This window comes from Belonocnema kinseyi, chromosome 6 (assembly GCF_010883055.1).
Source record: "Belonocnema kinseyi isolate 2016_QV_RU_SX_M_011 chromosome 6, B_treatae_v1, whole genome shotgun sequence".
Lineage (NCBI taxonomy): Eukaryota > Metazoa > Arthropoda > Insecta > Hymenoptera > Cynipidae > Belonocnema > Belonocnema kinseyi.
In genome coordinates, this window is record NC_046662.1 from 71,777,112 (window position 1) to 71,797,461 (window position 20,350).

The window sequence follows — 20,350 nt, forward strand, 5'->3', positions numbered from 1 at the left end:
ATAAACACCTAAAAACGAAACCTTACTTTATCGGAGCTAAAAGTCTTTTGTTCCAAATTTGTTTTTCTTTTTTTGTTTTTTGTTTTGAAAAATAATATTCTCGGTATAACTATTGAACCATTTGGTTGAAAAATTGTATGTTTTGTTAAAGAATTAACTGAATTGGTAGAAAGTGCAAATTTGGATGGAAATTAACTTTTTTGTTGAAAATTAATATTCTTGGTATGTAAGTTCAACCATTTATTTGGAGATTCATGTACTTAACAAAAAATTAACCATTTTGGTAGAAAGTACCAATTTGGTTAAAAAGTAACTTTTTTGTTGAAAATTAGTCCTTTTGGCTTGAAAATTTATTTCTTCAGGTAACATTTAAAAATATTTTTGTCTAACAATAAGACTGTTTGATCAAAAATAGTGCTTGAAAAACCTTTCTTCAACTAATGCCTTTTTATTTTCAACTTAAGTTTCTGTGAATTATCTTCTTAGTTATCTTGATTTTTAAATGACAAAATTAAGATTCCAATAATTAAGATTAAAAAATTAAGATTTCCAATAAGCATTCTGTTCTGGGCCAGGCCAGCGCCAAAAGATTTTTCCCCATGGGTAATTTTCTTGGTATGAAAAAATGATTGAAATAAGTCGAAGACCTAGGGAAGGTGTTCAGCAAATGGTATCAGATCTATAAATATGAGAGTATGAAACTGGTGCGATTCGAAGTGGTATCGACCTCGAAGGAATTCTTCCGGGAGGACACGCGACCTTTCGATGCCAAGTACGAAGTCATGTAGGTAGTCAACAACGACCCACGCGTTGAAGATTTTTAAAAAGTCGCGAGATAGACCTATACCTATATGAATCCAGAAAGGTGCGGATGGCCAAAGAGGGCTGTGCAAAATAAACGAAATTGACAGAATATGGTCAGACGGGCCCATAAAAGTGGGCCAAAATGAGTCGCGAACTGGTTCGAGATGGTCCAAAGTGGAAAGAACGTCATATTTATATAATTTATACTTTGTGTCCACATTCACTTGGCTCTTAACTATCCACGTATTTTAATTAGTGATCGAAATTTAAAATTTATGTTACATTTAAAAACATGAAAATAAAAATCAATACAAAGTAATAAAGTAAATAAAAAATATGAAAGTATGAAAACTGTCATAAGTAAGAAATTATAGTCACTATCATAAACGGTTTTATCTTTCGTCCCCCACGCTTACTGGTAGAACTAGATGATTTTTTGAATCATCTAGGTAATTCCCATGCGAAAAAATTAAATATAGTTTATATATAGTGTGAAGTTTTATATGTAATATTCATTTGTTTCTTACAAAAAATGTATAAAACAAATAAATATTATATATAATACTTCAAACTATATATAAATGATATATAATATTTCCGCCTGGGTTCCCGGGTGGAAATTTAAGTCGGGGGCTGGACAGTCTACGGCTGGAGAGCCCGGCCTTAAGTCGGGAACTGGCCGGGGAGCCCGACTTTAAGTAGGGCTGTGGCCGGGGTTTCTGGTCGGAAACCGACCAGCATCTTCACGCTGCGCTGGCCAGCGTCCGGCCATGGAGCATGGCCGGAAGCTGGCCGGGGAGCCCGACCGTGGCCCGGACAAGATCAATTGGTGCTTTACTAGATTTAAATGATTCGGGTTTCAATTGTATGAAGAGCATCAGTCAATGAATTAGGGGATCAATTTGATTCTCTTTTACTGTAGAATTGGAACATATTAATATATTAAATTCCACACGCACAGCACACAGTCAACATTAACTATTTCCACGTAGTCGTTGAGAGACAAAAAAGATTTTAAAAATAAATGATTGCGTGCATTTTAACTTTAAATATTAATAGTCCGGTTTAGAGTAAATAATAGATATATTACATTTTTAAACATTATATTACAAATAAAATTTTTAACGCTACGGGGTATCGAACCTACACATCTATACCTAAATCTAACGCCTAGCAGTCGGGAATGCTAACCACTGCGCTAAATCGACAGGTTGAAACTCGTTGAAAAAGCCATCCTCATAAGCTACAGTTCAAAAAAGTTAAAAGTGCCAACTTTTAAGTACTCTTTTTCTAATTATTTATTATCATGCGGCGTTATGTAAATATAAAATACACGAACTTTAAACAGAAATATCAGTAAAATACTTTTCAAATAAATAATTTAAATCGATTACTATTTTTCTTCGCGTGATATTTTGTTTTTTTCTGTTTTATACTATTTTACAACTTTTAAGATTGATATAAAATGTACATTTTTTCTGAACATTTGCAATTTTTTATAAAGACGGAACTTAGAATTTTGTTCTTAAAAAAAAAACAAGGACAATGGTTTTAATTTGAACATACTGTGGTAGAGAATTTGTTTAGAATAATTAAGTTAGATAATAATTGATTTAATTATATACAATAAGTGCACAAATATTTCTGAAATTTACTTGAAAAAAAAGTTGGAAAAGTTATTTATAATTAAAATATAATGAATAAGACAATGATATTTTTTATTTGTTTTGTATATTTTTCTATATAAAAGATGTGAAAAATGTCACTGTTTTATCCAATTTATATAAACAAATTAACAAATTAAATCTAATAACATTCCGCATCAAACTCTCTGGACCGATTTTCGAAAACAAATTTGAAGTATTTATAGAAAAAAGTTTTCAAATAGCAACGCGAATCTTTAACAATGTTTTGCATTTTGAATGAACAAATAAGAGAATGAAAATGTTTTTGTGGGGATCGGCACCGATTTAATTGTTGATTCGCACTAAATTTGAACAATTTAGAGAAAAAAGTGTTTTTTACTTCAACTATTAAAAGTAAATTTTATAAACAATTATTAAGAAACTTTTTTTACGAAATCGATTGTAAATTACTTTCCAATTGAATTTAAATATCATATTTGATCATCCAATAAAAATTGATAATTGTTTAAACAATATTAATTTAAAAAATTACTATTTGTCTATTTTTTAACGTACAAACTTGGTTCTTTAATCGCAATTGACTATAAATAACTAACTTACTTCGGTATAAAAATCCGTAATTTTCATTGTTAAAAGCAATGTCGTGTGAACCAATTTCCATCATTTTATGTATTTATAAATAAAATTAAGCTTTTTTCACGGAATTGACCGCCAATTATTTATCAATATTTTCTTGCTATGAATACATAAGATTTGATAATTGCTTAATCATACTTAAATAAGAAATGCATTATTTGTCTATTTTTAAGCATTTAAACTTTGTTTTTTAACGTTATCAACACTGTTGATAACAAATTTTTTACTTTTTGTCGATATTTCGATAACGATCCACTATTATTATTGTTATTAATAATTTAATTAACTTAGCCGTATATAAAGTATATATAATATAGGATTTTAACAGGTGATTAGATTACTTTAACAAATAATCAATTGTTGTCAACTGATAGCAAGGATTTATTGACAAGAAATGTGCAGTATGTTTCACAAGAAAAACGCATGTTTTGTATTCAAATGCATTAGAAAAGGAAAATTGTTTATAACTTTGTTAATAACTTAAAGAATAGTAGATATTTGCGTATAATGAAAGTTTAAAATTTTTTTATTAACAGTTGTTTACGATAAAAGAACAAAGCTTAAATCTTGATAGCCAAATAATACATTTATTTCATTAAGTTTGTTTAAGCAATTATCAAATGTTACGGATTCATAGCAAGAAATCATTGCTAAATTATTGGCTGTTAATTCCGTGAAAGAACTGAAATTTTATTTATAAATACATAACACGATGAAAATTAATAAAAAAAATTGCCGTGAACAAAGCAATGGCTTATTGTCATCGAAACGGCCTTAAAAATGTAGACGTTAGTTATTTAAAGTTGATTTCGTCGAAATAAGCAAGTCTGTACGTCTGTAAGAGTAGCCATATGGCGCATTTGTTAATTAAGATTGTTTAAGTCATTACCAATTTATATTAGAGACCAAATATAATCGGTGTTAAAATGAATTCGATTAAAACTGAATATTTTCCTGTAACATGTCCTTGACTAACTTTTTTCAAATTTATGGTGTTATAATATCTTTTAAAAGAAAGCTTAAGATCTAACTATATTAAAAACATATATTTTTTCGGAATTAATTTCATAATTGCAAAATTAATTAATTTTTTTGTTTCTAATTATAGTTACAGAGTATTACATATTATTAAATATACTTTCATATGTTAAAATTTAATCAGATGTTAAGTGTCTTTCTTCGAAAAATAACCGATTTAGAAGCCCGAAAAAGATCTTACCACAATTCGTTGTCATCCAGTAAAACGGGTTTATTATTCTTATATTATTTTTCAGTTTAAAAAGAATTTTAAATATCTTGAAATCACTTGTTTTATTAATTATATTGTAAATACAAAATAAATTGAATTTCAGTTTACCTACATATATGATGGCACTAAAAGCAGATCTAATTATTATTCTTTCGACATCAAAAATATTTTTAATGATATTTTTAATGAATTCTATACCCAGGTGCGAATTACGGTCGGATGCCGGAGCTTGACCATCGGGCCAAAGTCAACCCTGCTATGGTAATCTATCTACGGTAAGGTGCCATCCATATATCACGTGGACACTTTAGACGTGGAGGGGGAGTATGGCAAAATTCCACACTTGACCACGAGGGGGACCGGGGGGGTCGGGCTAGAATCTACGTGGACACACATTTCTTTAAATCTGTGGAAAATATACTGAAATGAGAAAAGGTATACTCTAGGTATACTCGAACTTTTATATTGTGCTCGCGCCCAATATAATTTTTTTTCTATTTTTATTTTTATTTTTTCACGACTTTTCCTTTGAAATTCAAATCATGTTTAAGCTCACGTTCATAAGCTAATCCGAATTTTTTCAGCTAATTCATCGATTGACTAACAGCTGTTACTGCATTTTGCAACCATTTATCGTTAAACTGGTCAAAAAATCGAGTGAAAAAACGTAATTTTAGTACTCTTGAAACCCATGGGGATAATTGTTTGAATGCTAAGAGCTAACAATAAGTTTGACTGGCAGCTTCTTCGTGGTACCAAAGTTGATTGGCAAACTGTCAAACATTTCAAAAATTCGAAACGTCATTTTATTACTCTTCAAACACACGTGGAATGATTGTTTGAATGCTAAAAACTAACAAAAAGTTTGACTGGAGCTCCTCAGTGGTGCCAAAGTTGACTGGCAGACTGTCAAACATGTCAAAAATTCGAGTGAAAAAACGTCAATTTAGTACTCTTGAAATTCATTGGGAATGATTGTTTGAATGCTGGAAACTAACAAAAAATTTGACTGGCAGCTTCTAGGTGGTGCTAAAGTTGATTGACAGAATGTCAAGCATATAAAAAATGATAGGATGAAAATTAGAACAGTCATTTTAGTACTCCTGAAACGTATTGGGGATGATTTTTTAGGTGCTAAAAAGTAAGATCATAATTGATTGGCTGTTCCTCAGTGGTACCAAATTTGACTGGAAGACTTTCTATCTAGCATGTCGAAAATTTCTAGTGAAAAAAACGTTGACTGCCCTTTTTAATCAGCAACCGAATGAAAGTTTTGTCCTTTTCATTAACTAAAATTTTCATCAATAGGATACTTCTCTAAAACTAATATGTATATAAAATAAGAAACTACAAAAGTCTCACTTGTTAAGTCAATTCACAGCTCGCAACAATGGGTTTCAAGAGTACAAAAATGACGTTTTTTCACTCGAATTTTTGACATTTTCGACAGACTGCCAGTCAACTTTGGCACCACTCAGGAGCAGCCATTCAAACAACTTGTTAGTTTTTACCATCCAAACAATCATTCCCCGTGGGTTTGAAGAGTACTGAAATGACGTTTTGTCACTCGAACTTTTGGCGATTTTGCGATAAATTCTTGCAAAATGCACCAACAGCTGTTAGCCAGTCAACGAATTTCGAACTGTTGACTATGAAAACAAAAGAATATGAAATTTTATTGAGTACTAAAAGGACGTCCATGGAATTGTCGCGAGCTCCCGGACATTTTGAAGACTGATAATGTCTATATTTTCATAAAATATGTCCACGTGGACAAAGTACAAGGCAGGGGGGGATCAAAAAGTGATGAAAAATTGTCCACGTGGTATATGGATGGCCCCTAACCAAGTTGGACCGACTATGATGTTTTTAAGCTGCCATGGGCGGACCGACGTTGGCGACGCACGTCGGCGGCTAGCGAAACATTAAAATATTCAAAATAAACCATTACAAATTCTTAACCAAAATGAGAAACGTTTAAGGGTAAATATTTATTATTCAGATATCTTTGAAATTATCAACTTTGGTTTCAAATCAACAAAAATGGAAAAACTTTGTGAATTTGGCACTTTTAAATGTATTTGGCACCCTAAAAACTTTTTTTAAGGTGGGAGACCTTTTTTGTTGGAAATTCAATTTTACGGGTTGAAAATTCAACTGTTGTGTGCAGACAATTTTTCTGTTTTCTCGGAGATTCAATAACTTGGTAGAAAATTCAACTCTTTTGTAGAAAATATTTTTTTATTAAAACATAATTCTGTAATGAAAATTGAACTATTCCATTTTTGGTTAAAAATATTTTTTTAGTTTAGAAATTTCAGTATTTGTTCGAAACTTTATGTAGTTTGTTGAAAGTTCTTCTGTGCTCATAGAAAATTAATCATCCTGCTAGAAAATTCAACTATTTGGTGATAAGTGCAACTGTTCATTACACATTGGTATTTTTTGTAAGAAAATAATCTGTATGTTGAAAATGCAACTATTTGGTTAAACTGTATGTATTTTGTTTAGAGTTTGCATTTGGTTGTAGCAAATTAATTTTCTTGGTTAAAAATGAATACTTTTTGACTTAAAAATTCTACATTTTAGATGCATTTTTTTCTTGATAGCCTGAAAAATCTTTGTTGAGGATTGAAGAATTTTGTTGAAAATTCGTCTTTTTTGGTTCAATTCAACTGTTTTTGAATTAAATAAAAAATATTTCCTTGGTTTAAAGATTAACTATTACATTTGTTTGTGAATCCAACTTTTGTGGTTGAAATTTCACAACTAGTACTTGTTTAAAAAAATATTAGTTTATGTTTTCAAATTAGAAGTTTAGGGGCTAACTCCACAAATCTGAATTTAAAAAGCGCGAGTGTCACTATATTTTCTTTTACTAACATTTTTACTAATTATTGTAAGTAGTGGAAGCTTCTCATGTGTCCCCTAAGGGTTTACATTTTTCTTACACCTTCTCTATTTCTTTACACACCCTCCACACACTTACTTGGTGGTGGAAGGGGGACCTACAGTTTAAGGTGGGTTCCGAACCACCAAGAGCAACAGCCCTAAGTACTTAGAGAAAATCTTTTTCTCTAGAGGTACCGGTCCCACGACTCTCTGGAGATGAACAACTAACTCCCTTGCTAGGCTAGTGTTCACCGCATGAGCCACCGAGACTCTTCCAGAGTGCGAGGCGGGAATCGAACCCGCAAGCCGAAGGAGTGGGGGTCCAAAGCCTACGCTTTAGCCCCCACGACCATCGTCCCACTTTAATTATTGTAAGTAATTTAGGACTCAAAATTTCTGTTAAATAAAGATTAATTTTTTTTCACTGAAGTTAATTTGGTGGATTAGTTTTCCCCACTTCACATTTAGAGTGAATATTTTTAATGATGTAATTAATATTGTTTCTTTTTTTAATAAAAATAAAGTTCGAGCTTGCGAATAATCATAGAAGCATTAGAATTTATTTATTTAGAAATCAAAAGGTTATTTTTGGATTCAAGTTACTATCATATTTTACAACTAGTATTATATTATAAAATAACATTTTTAACAGACCTATGTGTCCGCTTAAATACCTATAATTGTTTAAGGCTTCTCGTTTGATCACCGAAGTTAAGCAACGTGTTTGACTCAGTTGTACTCGGATGGGGGGCTGTTGAAGTAGGTGAGGTTTTTATAGCTTTCAAGCTGTTTACATTCTCGAAATAATATTAAACCTTTTTAATAATAACAAATTGTTAAAATTTATTGTTGGTTTCCTTAATATCTGGGAGGGGGGTAACTGCCACAATCGCTCCTTTGTGGAATTAAACCTTGGTGTCAATTATTAACCTCTATTTAATTGAAGTGTAAATTAATAAACTAACTAAATAAATAATAAGACATTTTATAGACTATATTTGAAATCTTAGAAATCTTTATGAAATCTTTTGATATCATTTGAAATCTTGAAATATATTGCACAGTTCGGTTCGTTAACTTTAATTACTGGTTACTTCACTGTGAGTGAATAGTTGGAAAAATGTTGGAAATTTTTTAAAAAAGCCACAACTTTCTAGCATTATTTAAAAAGAATATTGTTATAAATAATAATAAATTACTTAAGCAATTATTTTTGTTAATTTTAATTAATTATTTTCGATTTCTGATTTGAAATTTGAAAACAATTTGAAAAATTCAGGAAAAACTATGACTATCTAAATATGTTACGGAAAAATTACTTTAAACAATAATACATTGCTTAAAGAATTTTTTGAAATATTTGATTGCCAGTAGAAAGTAATATCATATGTATTAAAAATAATTTGTAATTAAACAAACCACAAAAAAATAAGAATTAGCACCAAAGCCTCGCAAAATCCAATTGGTTATTTTGGGATCCTATAAAACAGGCTTATCGGGATGAAATTGAAAATGCCATTTTTTGTTTGTATTCTATGTCGAATTTTAAATATAAATGTTGAGAGACAACTCAGTATGCGTAATCTAGGCGATTCTGTAAAAAATTTACAAAAACGTATTTTTTTATGGGAAATATGTGTTGCACCAAATCTAAAAACTAATTTTGTTCAAAACCAAATTTTGCGAGTCCTAGTAGTCAAACCCTCAAGTTGCACTTATTTATTCTTTTTGTTTTCTTTACTATTTACAGGATGAACAGATGTCTTGATCGGAAAATCAGGACATAATCCCACTTCTCAACGCACCTTCAATCAATAATTTCCCCCACGACTAATAGAATTTAACTTAAGGAACCCTTTTATAAAAGAAGCGGTAATAAAAAAATACCAATTTTGAAATTCTCTAACTTTCCCTGACTTTTCCCTGAACCAATTTCTCATTATCAACCAATAAGATTAATATTTTACCAGAGAAAAACAATTTTTCACATAATAAACGAATTTTCAACAAAATAATTAAATTTATAAGAAAAAAAATTAATTCTTAAGTGAAGTAAGGTAACTTTAACCAAAGAAACGACTATGTAGTCCAAAAAAATCATTTTCGACCAAAAATGATATGGTTATACTTACAGTAAAAAAACGAATTTTAACCATAAAAATCTAATTTAAAAAAAAATAATTAAATTTCCAACCAAAAAAAAATTGTCAACCAAAAAGATTTTTTTTTACTAAGATGAATTCTACCATAAAAGAAGATATTTCAACCAAACACGAGTTAATTCAATTTTCAGTTGAAAAAATTAATTAAAAAAAAAAAATTGCAACAAAATAGTTATATTTTTAACCAAAAAAATGATTTATTAATGTTGAATCTTTAATAAAAAAATTAATATTTAATTAAATGGATGGATTTTCGACGAAAAAAACGAATTTTAAAACATAAAGATTAATTTTCGAAAAAAAATCCCAACAAAATACATTATTTTTCAACTAAAAAAAGATAAATTTAAAATAAAAAACAGAAAAGTTATATTTTCAGTTCAAAGAAAAAAACAATTAATTTTTTACAAAAAAAACAAACAAATATTGAACAAAATAGTTAAATTTGTAACAAAATAAATGAATTTGAAATAAAATACATGAATTTTCAACTAAAAAGGATGAATTTCAAAACAAAAATGGAATATTTAAAAAAAAATTGCAACCAATTAACCCAATTAAGTAATTAAGTATTTTATTTAATTATAAACTATTCAATTAATCAACCAATCAATATTAATCTACTAATTAAGCAGGAAAATACTTAAGTGGGAAAATTTGACGAATTTCCAACAAAAAAAAAAGGGTTTTTAAATTAAAAAAACGAATCCTCCGCCTAAAAATGAATTTCTAACCAAATAATTCCACTTTCAAATAAGTATTTGAATTTTAAACCAAAAACGTAATAGTTCTGTGGTAAAGACTTTTTTGTCAATTTTATTCATAATAGTCACACCTTTCTAGATAAGTACGTTTTACAGGATCTCAAAATAAAACCTCATAAGTGACAAATGGGGTTTGCGAGTTTTTGACGCTAATTGTAATTTCATTACGTTTTTAAATACAATTTGTATCTAATACATCAATTATTATTTTGTATTGAGAATTAGATGCTAAAACAAATTGTTTAAACAATTTGTTATTGTTTATAGTAATATTCTCTTAGAATAGAGTTGGAAAGTCGCGGTTTTTTCCCGGATTTTTCAGCTATTTTTCGATGTTTCAGTTAGAGAAAGATAATAATTAATTAAATACAAAAAATAATTGTTCAGACCATTTATTATTATTTTTAACAATATCCTCTTAGAATAATTCTAGAAAGATGAAGTTTTTTCTTAAATTTTATACTTTTTGTCCACTTTTCAATTGTAGTTATAAAATAGTTCACTCAAATGAACAAACATTATTGCTTGAACAAATTATTATTGTTTATAATTATCTTGTCCTATAGTAATGCTAGATATTTGCTGTTTTTCTGCAATTTTCCACCTTCTGCAAATTTTCGTTTAAAGTTAGGTAACAATTAATGAAATTTTACAGACGTAATTATTCAAACAAGTTATTATTGTTCATAGCTATCTTCTCTTATAGTAATGCCAGATACTTGCGGATTTTTCTGAAATTTTCAGATTTTTTTTTACTTTTTAGTTAGGACCAAATAATATTTAAAAAATATTAATGTTACTTTAAACAAACAAGCTATCAGTAACAACTTGAAGAAAAATTTACATTTAATATGATCCATATGAAAAATCCGAAGAATAATTCAAATTTGTGTTTATATTATTTCAGAAAAATATATTCACAAATAAGAAAGAGATTCTCTAAAAATTATTTACCCTTATGTTTAATTATTATTTTTTGCATAATTAATAAGCAAAAGCAAAGTTAAAAACCTCCAAAAAACCGCAACTGTCTCATAATTACCTAAGATAAGATAGTTATAAAAAATAATAAATTGTGTAAATAATTACGTTTGTTACATTGAACTAATTATTACCTCGCTAAGCAGAAAGTGGACTAAATTTACAAATTTCGGAAACAGCCTTAACTATCTAGCATTAATATAGAAGAAGAATGTCTTAAACAATAATAATCTGTTTAAACTGTTACGTTTTTAACTTGCATTAATATTACCCCACTTAAATAAAAAGTGGACAAAATGTAAAAATTTCAGAAAAAACTATCTAGCATCAATATAGGAGAAGATAGTTATAAACAATAATATTTTATTTAAACAATAATTTTTTCTAAATTTCATTGTGTATTCTCACGCTAAGTGAAAAGTGGACAAAAAGTTGATCATTTCAGAAAAACTGAACTTTCTAACATTATTTAAGCAGAATTTGATTAAAAATAAAAATAAGTTGTTTGAACAATTATGTTTGTCAACTTGAATTAATTCTTACCTCATAATTCTACTTAAAGAGTGGACAAAAAGTTTAAAATTTTAGAATAAATACAACTTTCTAGCATAATTCCAAGAGATTATTATTATAATATATAAAAAAATAGTTTAAACAATTATTTTTGTCAAATTTAATTGATTATTGCTTCGTTCTAACTCAGCAGTTGATAATTAGTTCACAATTTTAGAAAAAAAACCGCGACTTTCTAACCAAATTCTAGAGAAAATTGCTAAAAATAAGAACAAATTGTTTTTAAAATTTACATATTTCACTAAGGTGGCCCTTATTCTTCACCTTTTGAATTTCTTTGCTCTCACCCCCCCCCCTTCCCACCCGAGTTTTGTTCAAATTCTCAAAAAATGTCAAAATTGGAGCGAAATCGGTTAATATTTAGGGGTTGCGCAAGGACCAGAAAGTTTCCCAATTGATTTAACATGAGAAATAGTCAGTTATTTGTTAATATAATATTTAAACACGATAATATATTAAAAATAATTTCGTATTTTTGTATGTTTATTTACAATTCGTCGAATCACTCATAAATTTTGAGGGTAGATAACTGTTAAGTACTTTTATGGGTCCCCAAAGAAAACCTCATAAAGTGAAAAAAAATTATTTTACTTAATATTGTGATTAATGAACGTTTTCACAAAGTTATTTTTCATAAATAATCATTAATCGGTCATTTAAGCCAGAGATGAGCTTGTACATCCACTCTGAGATTTCCGTTTGATAATGGATACAGCCGTCTCCTCGCTTGTCAATTCTTGTACTCCTAGCGCCATCTCTACATAATCATAGAAACTTCTAAGCCCGACTTGCAGGTAAAATGCATTCGGCCTCTTGGGGTCATCCTATCCATTATCAGCCAGCCGCTAGTCTCATTCGGTCTGATTCAGTCTGAGCAAGCTCCAGAAGAGGGAGGGGGCTTTTGACAGCACGACCGTGTGCTACCCGTTCGTGTTCTGTCTGGTGGTCTGATGAGCCATGTTCTCAGCCGTGGGAGCAGTTGACACAATGCAGAACGTCGGTCCAGGGAAAAATCGTGTCCTACGCGTCTAATTGGGGCGTGTGCTACACGACAATCGGCCGCGTTCTCTTGGTGCTGAGAATTCGGTTCTAATTTGAAATGAGCTCGTCGCCGCAGAGGAAATCAGCACTAACTGGCCCGTGATCGGACCCCAGTGTTGTTCGGCGCTCGGCTAGGCGGCCATTTTTACCTCACGATGCGGCAACCGTGCGTGTCCATTCGATCCGCCATTCCAAACAATCCTCGGTCTACGGTGCCCTCGGGTGCATCTAGCTCGTCGTGGTAACCGCTGGATCGTCCTGGGTCCAGTCCATCTTATCCGATCGACCGAGACGAGAGGAGGTCGGTCGAGGTCGCGCCAGGATGAAGCCTCGAAATCGGTGAATTTCATTGACGAGTGCGTGCGTGCGTTTTTTTACGTGCGTACGTGCCGCGAGTGCAGTGTGTGCGATTTCTAGTATAAAATAAAAATAATAATAGAAGGTAGTCACGAGAAGAAAGAAGCGCGACCAGTAAGTAGTACCCAAGAGGAAGCAAAAGTCGCCAAGTTTCTCAAGTGTTAAAAACCAGTGAGTGCGTGAATACAGCAGGATCTCCTGTAAGTTTTTTTTCCGCGCGGACAAGGCCAGTGCGATGCGATCGATGTGTTCACGAGTAGTGCATTCTTCCCGATTGTGGTGCTGATTTGTTATTATCAAAATAGGATCATAGGGGCCAGGACTGCTCCTCCGCGGCAGAGGCCCTTTAAGTGAAAGATGTGCGATCGCGCCTCTGTTTGAGTGTTCAACGAGAGCCAGTGCATAGCTCTTTTCTTCTCTTTCACCCTTGTAAAATACTCTACCTTAATCGGAGGATGGAGATCGAGGCGAAGCAGAGGAATCAACGAAATCGGCGACGCGAAAGAGCCCAGCGCATGCTGGCGCAAAGGGAAAGCCTTGCCAGCGCCAAGCAGCAACAACAGCAGCAACAGCAGAGGCAACGACCCGATGAAGAGGACAGTGGCGAGGACGAGGACCCCGGTGGCCTCGGTCTAGGACTCTCCAGGGGTAGTCATCCGCGTGACAACCATCCGAGACCCCCCAGGCCCCCTCGACCGCCAAGACCCCGCAAAAAGTCCTCTCTCCAAGGTGCCTCGCAGAAGGAGCCTCCTTTCGAGGAGGACATTATCGACGGTTTCGCTATCCTCGCCTTCCGCACCTATGAGGAGTTAGAGGTGAGTGCCCTTCGTCCTCAGTCTTCTTCTTGTCTTTCTTTTTTCTTTATTTCAGACTTTCCTTTCTTTTCTATTCACCTTACGCTTACGGTTGTTGCTCCATCCAACAGAGCCAAATCCCTTCGTATTTTTACTGATCTCCTTTAGGGAGTGGGAGAATTTTCCGATTGAGCGAATCTCCGACGAGAAAGAGCGATTCGCTTATCGAGCACCGAGTTTTTGTACTTTCAGAGTATGGTGGAGTCGTGGAAGCAAATCACAGCCACTGTTTTGGAACTGGTATTGATTGGAGACTTGTTACTGCTACTTTTCATATAAATTGGTCAATTATCCACTGAGAACTGAAATTCTTTACGTAAGCTTGAATCGAATGATCCCTAAAAATAAAAAATCAGCACAAAAAAGTTTAATCTATTAAGTTACAAGTCAGAGTTGATCAACTTGCCATGCATAAAATTGATTTAATAAACAAAGGAAAACGAGATAAGATCTTATCAGAAATACCAAGGAATCAGATAGTATACAAACCATGTCAGCTGAAAAATAATAAACAAAGAAAAATATTTGCTCACCAGAAACTTATTAAAAGACTCTTCGAATGTGATGCAATGTTAAATGCCAGTCAAATATATAATAGCCAGAAGTTTCTTGACAGAAGCAAAATTAACGAAAGATAGTCAGAAACATCAAACAATTTGTTCTTTATTCGATTTTATACTTTCAGTACATGCTTGATAATAAAAATTTACATAGTCACATATTGTGCTGGCATACTCGCACAAAACGGATGACTCCTATGATACACAATGACAGGCTGAATGAAGGAGGCTGTTACTTTGAACATGCTCTCAATTATTGTATTGATACAAGCAAATCTGAAAACCAAAACAGTTTTTTATAAAAAATTACGTTCATCATATGAAATCCAGATATTGGCACTCAAAAATACGTTTCGGTCATTTAAATATGTTTAGTTTTTTTTTTATTTTGAGGGTAATGTTTGATTAAATTTAGATAAATATTAGAAGCGAGTTTCTTAAACCTGCAGGTATCAGTTTTGTGGTAGTAACAATAAACGCAGCATTGAATTAGACATCGAATATTTACAAAAGAAAAAGTGAGGGTTTATGTTTAACTCTTGTTCACCCTATTAGATGATTTTTCTGCATTGAATCAGCTGATTTTCAACATCCTTCATCATTGACTTCATCTCCCCTGTGGTGAAAGGAAAATGCAATATCTCTGAAGCAAAAATCGATGTTAGAATGCAATCAGTCTGTACTGACCTATTTTAAGAATGTATGAGATTCAGTGAATCAGAAAGCAATGACATCAAATTCTGGCAATCCTTTACTCAATAGTAATCAAATGCAGTTATCGGCAAGTCACATTCTTTTTCGAAGCTGTAAATTTCCGTATTCACATATTTCGATTCTGAATTCTGCCATAGTGAGGGATTGATTCTATTAGTTGCCTTGAATTCTTTAAATTCTACAATTCAATGAACTCCTACTTCAGTAAATGATTCACAGATTTTGACCAACAATTTTATTTGGGTGTATATTGAATACTCTTAAACAAAATTAAAAATACCAGACTTTCCTTCCTAGCAGCGGAGGCAGAAATTCTGATATATCAAGTCCTAAGAGAAAGGAATTTGTTATGAAACTAGAACGGTTCTAAAAATCCGTGTAAAAATTTAAATGAACAAAGAAGGTGATAGAACTGGATTCTACACACAAAACTGAAATAGCCTTTTAAGAAATGATTCATCAATGTAAAGTATACAATTTTAACTCAGATAAAGTGACCGGACATTTGATAAATTTAATTCCAAAAAAACATGTGCCTCGTTAGAGATATTTCAGTTCCAGTAAACGTGAATCGTCCTTGATTCCTGCTAAAAAAAAACTAAATTTCTTATTTATAAAAATTTTGAATTCAGAAACAAAATATCTTCTGAGAGGGAGACTATTGACATTACAACACTGAAAAGAGACAAAGAGAGAAAAGAGCTTTGAAAGGCTAAATTCCAATCATCTCTGCATTTGTCTTCTTTTGATAACACAATAAAAGAAATGCGGAAACATGCTTGCACTGTAATCATAAAGAGTACAACATTAAAACATGCCCGGTTAAGAAACAGAGCACATGCTATCACTCTTTGGAAATCACTTCTCTTCAAGCATGTAACAGGATACTGTGGAACTCCTTAGCACACACTCATATGTTTATGCATATGCCATATCCGAGAAAGAAATATGTAAACGGCAGTCAAAGATCATAAACGACAACATTTAATTTTAAGTGGCAAGCTTGAACTTACAATGCAATATATCATTAAAAGGCTTCGTTGCTGCACTCAAAATTCTATTTGAAAGAACTTTGCAAAAAAATAAACATTGTATGAAGAAAGAAATTAAGTATGCAAACTAGCAAGAAAAACATTACAATGGAATCTATATGTTTACAAAGTAGCAGAGCAGCGTCAAACTTCATTTAATATGGTTTAGAAAAATCCTTAAACCACTTTGCAACAATATGCAGTGTATAATTAGAACGAAGATCCTTCATTACATGATGAAATCTCATGATCATTGATGAATCGACTGATTTTTTTTGCGGTGTTATTTTTCTATGGATTAATCGTTGCTCTCATTATTTCCACTGGTTTCCCCTCATGAAACCAATGTAATCGAGGCAATTGGGTTTTCGATCTAATATCTGCTTTGAGTAGGATTGAGCTGGAAGTTTTTGCCTACCGATAGAAGAACAGACCGTGAGAAAATATTGCGACATTATCAAAATAATTGTAATTTGCGCAACATCTATTGAAGCTGAATTTATCATCAATGTACTAGTTCATTGAATCGAAAGCTAATTTCGTATAATTTGCTTGTACGATACAAATTTTTAATGGATTCTGTCATTTTTTCACGTATTTAAACTGAACCCTAGAACAAAATTAATGTATTTCCACAAATTGTAAGAAAATTTTCATTCTATATTATAAATCCGCAGTTCTGATTAGAAGATTTCTGTTAAGAACTACTCCTATTAAGATTTTGGTTTATCTTGAATAATTGTCCACTATAGTTTGCTCTTCGAGTTGAAACTCTTCACATTCTTGCAAGCAAATACACTAATTAATATCCATTTTTATTACCAGTTTATAGTTTCACGTCTTTTTCATGATCGATAATAACTGTTCGTTTTTATTAATCTTTTATCTACAATTACGAGTGAACAAGATTAATAAAACGATGTATTTATAAGTATAAAAAGTAATTACAGAGAAAACCCAGATGACTTGAGATTCTAATTGAGTAGCAATCTTTTTATTGCGGTTTTATGTGAAATGGACCGTATCGATACTTTTGCTGTTTTCATGGAAGTTGCATTAAATGACTTTGTAAAAGTACTTTTCTTTTCGATTACATCATTCTGCATTTTTTTCTTCATCAGCGCGATTCTTCTTCCAATACAACTTTATCATGTTGACGTCTTCTGTCTTATTTTTTCCTTATAAATGATTAAATTAATCTATTCTTTATCAAAAATTATTCTGCTTCTGTTTCTAAATCTTATTATTAAGCCGAGAGTGGTTTGTTTTAGATATAAATTTAATTTTCGCTTATGTAAATATAAACCATCATTTGAGAATACTGTTTTACTTCGACATCTTGAGTTGAGGGCGTGCTTCAGGCATAATTTGTTGAGACTTCTGTAATCTATAGATTCAATTACATTTTTCGAGTTTATAACCTTAGCCTTGGCACTGTTTAGTATAATTCCTCTATAAACTTTAGTGTCGCAACCTAAATAGATTTTACAACTCCATAAATTTTGATAATCTTTGTTGTTGTCTTTTTGATAAAAACTGAATTAGTGTTAAATTCTTGTACAAACTTTGCAACAATTTAATCATTTTTATTTCTTAATACTTAAATAATTTATAAGCTTTATTTCTCACTCAGAATAACGTCTATGTTTCATTATAAGCACATGAAACTATACTTACAGAATGAACTGCTTATAAAACCGAGTATAAAAGTGTGTAAAAACAGAATTTGCCACCTGAATTTATACCAGTTTCCATATCTGAATTCATCCCTTAAAAGACTCGAAACGAGACTTACATTCTTAATGAAGGCAAAAACAATTTTTTTTTGTCAGGGAATGCTGTTTCTTGCAGATATATCTTGCACGTTTGTCATTTCAAGACCAATTGCATGTAAGGCCGGTTTCGGCAGGTGAGTCGATTGTTCCCCAATCGATAATCATTACGAAAAAGAGAATTGAACTGCACTCTTGAGAAATTGGTTAAAAAGTGTGACTGTTGTATCTTGAAACTTTATCGACATCAGAATGCCACAAATTCACGTTTCATTGTATTTTTTTTTAACTATCATGTCTGTTTGTCAGATTTTTTTCATATGCCGTTAAAAACAAAGCGAAATCTCGAGATGTACAAAAAAAGTTTCTCAGATAGAGAAAGTTAGCCTCTTCTCTCGCATCGATGAAAAAAGGCAGTAGCTACTCTCCAAGTTTCAAGTATTTGTTGGAGACTAACTCGCCAGGTTTGCTTTACCTCTATTTGCGATAACGAGTTTCTGTTTTAGTGAACACTCCGCAATTTTTTGAGACGGTTTTATCACAAAAAGAATGAACTGAGAAACTATTTCCTTAAATTTTAGTAACAAAAAAGGCATGTTCATTGGTTCATAACAGAGTAGTAAATGGACCAATCAATATTGTAGAGAATGTTATAGTGCCAAACAGTAGCTGGGGTTTAAATATTAACTATTGATTTGTACGAATGAATAAAAGCGTAATGGAGGTATCCTTTGTTTGATTATAATTGTCAACAATTTCACTCGGAGTGCTTATTTAATATTTGAGGCAATTTGAACATTTTAATTTATCGAATCTATAAATTGTTTTAATTAATTAGGTATTTATTTTATCTAGATTTGCAGTTAATAAAACACACATTCCTCTGTTAATAATCCTGTTTAATCAATCAATTTTTTGTCATTGAAAACACAGACCTGCTTAATAATTATCTACTGTTTCACGTAAAATTTATTTGACAAATAATTTATATCCAACTTTCACTTTTGCTCTTGCGGAAATTCAATTAACAGATTGAAAAATCTTTCTATTTCATCTCATAAATTATTGCCTATTGAAAGTATGATTACTTTTAAAATTATCGCCTTAAGCTACTTATGAGAACGCATCGATCTATACTGGTAAAGTACAGTAATAAATTATTCAACTATAGTTTTATTTGACCATTGCTTTTTGTTATAATGATCTAATTTCCTGATTGTCATTTAATTTCTCATTGAGGCCAAACAAAATAGTAAAAAAACCTGACGATTTGAATAGAGTGATTGTCAACTAAATGATTATTAAACTGTATAAACGAAAGTTTATTGTTTTATGGTTCATTGAAGAAATAATCAAAGTGGGAAGGTCATGAATCTTACTGATAACAGTAGTCTTAGAGTTTGCTCATGCTTTTTGTGCCACTCGAGTTTTTTTCAGATATCACAAGGGGATTTGAATATTACTGAAATTTCGTAATGTATCATTCGACAACCGGTAGCGAATTGTAAGATTCAAAGTCAATGACCAGACATCCTGCAAAAGAAAAGGTTTCTGTCTCTTTTCGGAAGGAACTTGAAAAGATCACCAATCAGGCGATGTTTCCGCCTTGAATTTTTTTTTGCCAGCTGTACTACTGTACACAGGAGCATTGTAACCGCAAATTCGTCGAAATAAATAGCTTCAGAACCCGAGCGACCCCTGTACAACCATTTCCACGCTTTTTCTCGAGAGAACCTTCTTTTGTGTTGCGGCTCCACCCCTACCACACAATTGCTTCGTTGTCCCTGTGTTGATCTTACCCGAGATCGCAGGAACGTATAGTAACCCGAAACGGCATTTCGCCACTTCGTTTACAGCACCTCTTAACAACCGTGCAAGTCCTCGTGCCTCAAAACAATTCGACCTGATCGCCAATTAAAACCGCGACGCACAAGCTTCCACTTAATATTCGTATTACAAACACGAAAAAATCTGCCCGCTTCGCGGGCACATTCTCGTAGCGCGCGCGCCTCGCTTCGATCGCTAGTTTGAGCACGTCTAGCGCGCGCGACTGTTCATTCTCGCGCTTCGCGCTCGATAATATATTTATCTCGCGCTCCGCGCTCGGTATTTGCATTACCCTCCACATTTTTGCACAGACTACAATGCGAAATTTTCTACATTGTATGTTAAAAACTATTATATCAAATTCCTATTACAATTTCTTTTTGTGTGTTTGGCCCTGCTTATTCAGATATTGCAAAATAATGTTCACATTTTATTTTTCGTGATCCTAATAGAACCCTGTTGTGGTTGTTATATCCTTTTCCCTTTT

At 31.9% G+C, this 20,350-nt stretch overlaps 1 protein-coding gene across 4 annotated transcripts in view; it reads left to right on the plus strand.

The window, feature by feature from the left end:
- Window positions 1–12,667: 12,667 nt before the first annotated feature.
- The window catches only part of LOC117174496 (fibrosin-1-like protein), a 43,604-nt gene continuing 35,921 nt past the window's right edge, over window positions 12,668–20,350 (plus strand). For all 4 annotated transcript variants that reach the window (XM_033363659.1, XM_033363662.1, XM_033363661.1 and 1 more), the window contains exon 1: window positions 12,668–13,920. In XM_033363659.1, coding sequence (XP_033219550.1) covers window positions 13,561–13,920 — 360 coding nt within the window. In that variant the 5' untranslated portion in view covers window positions 12,668–13,560. The remainder of the gene's footprint in view (window positions 13,921–20,350) is intronic.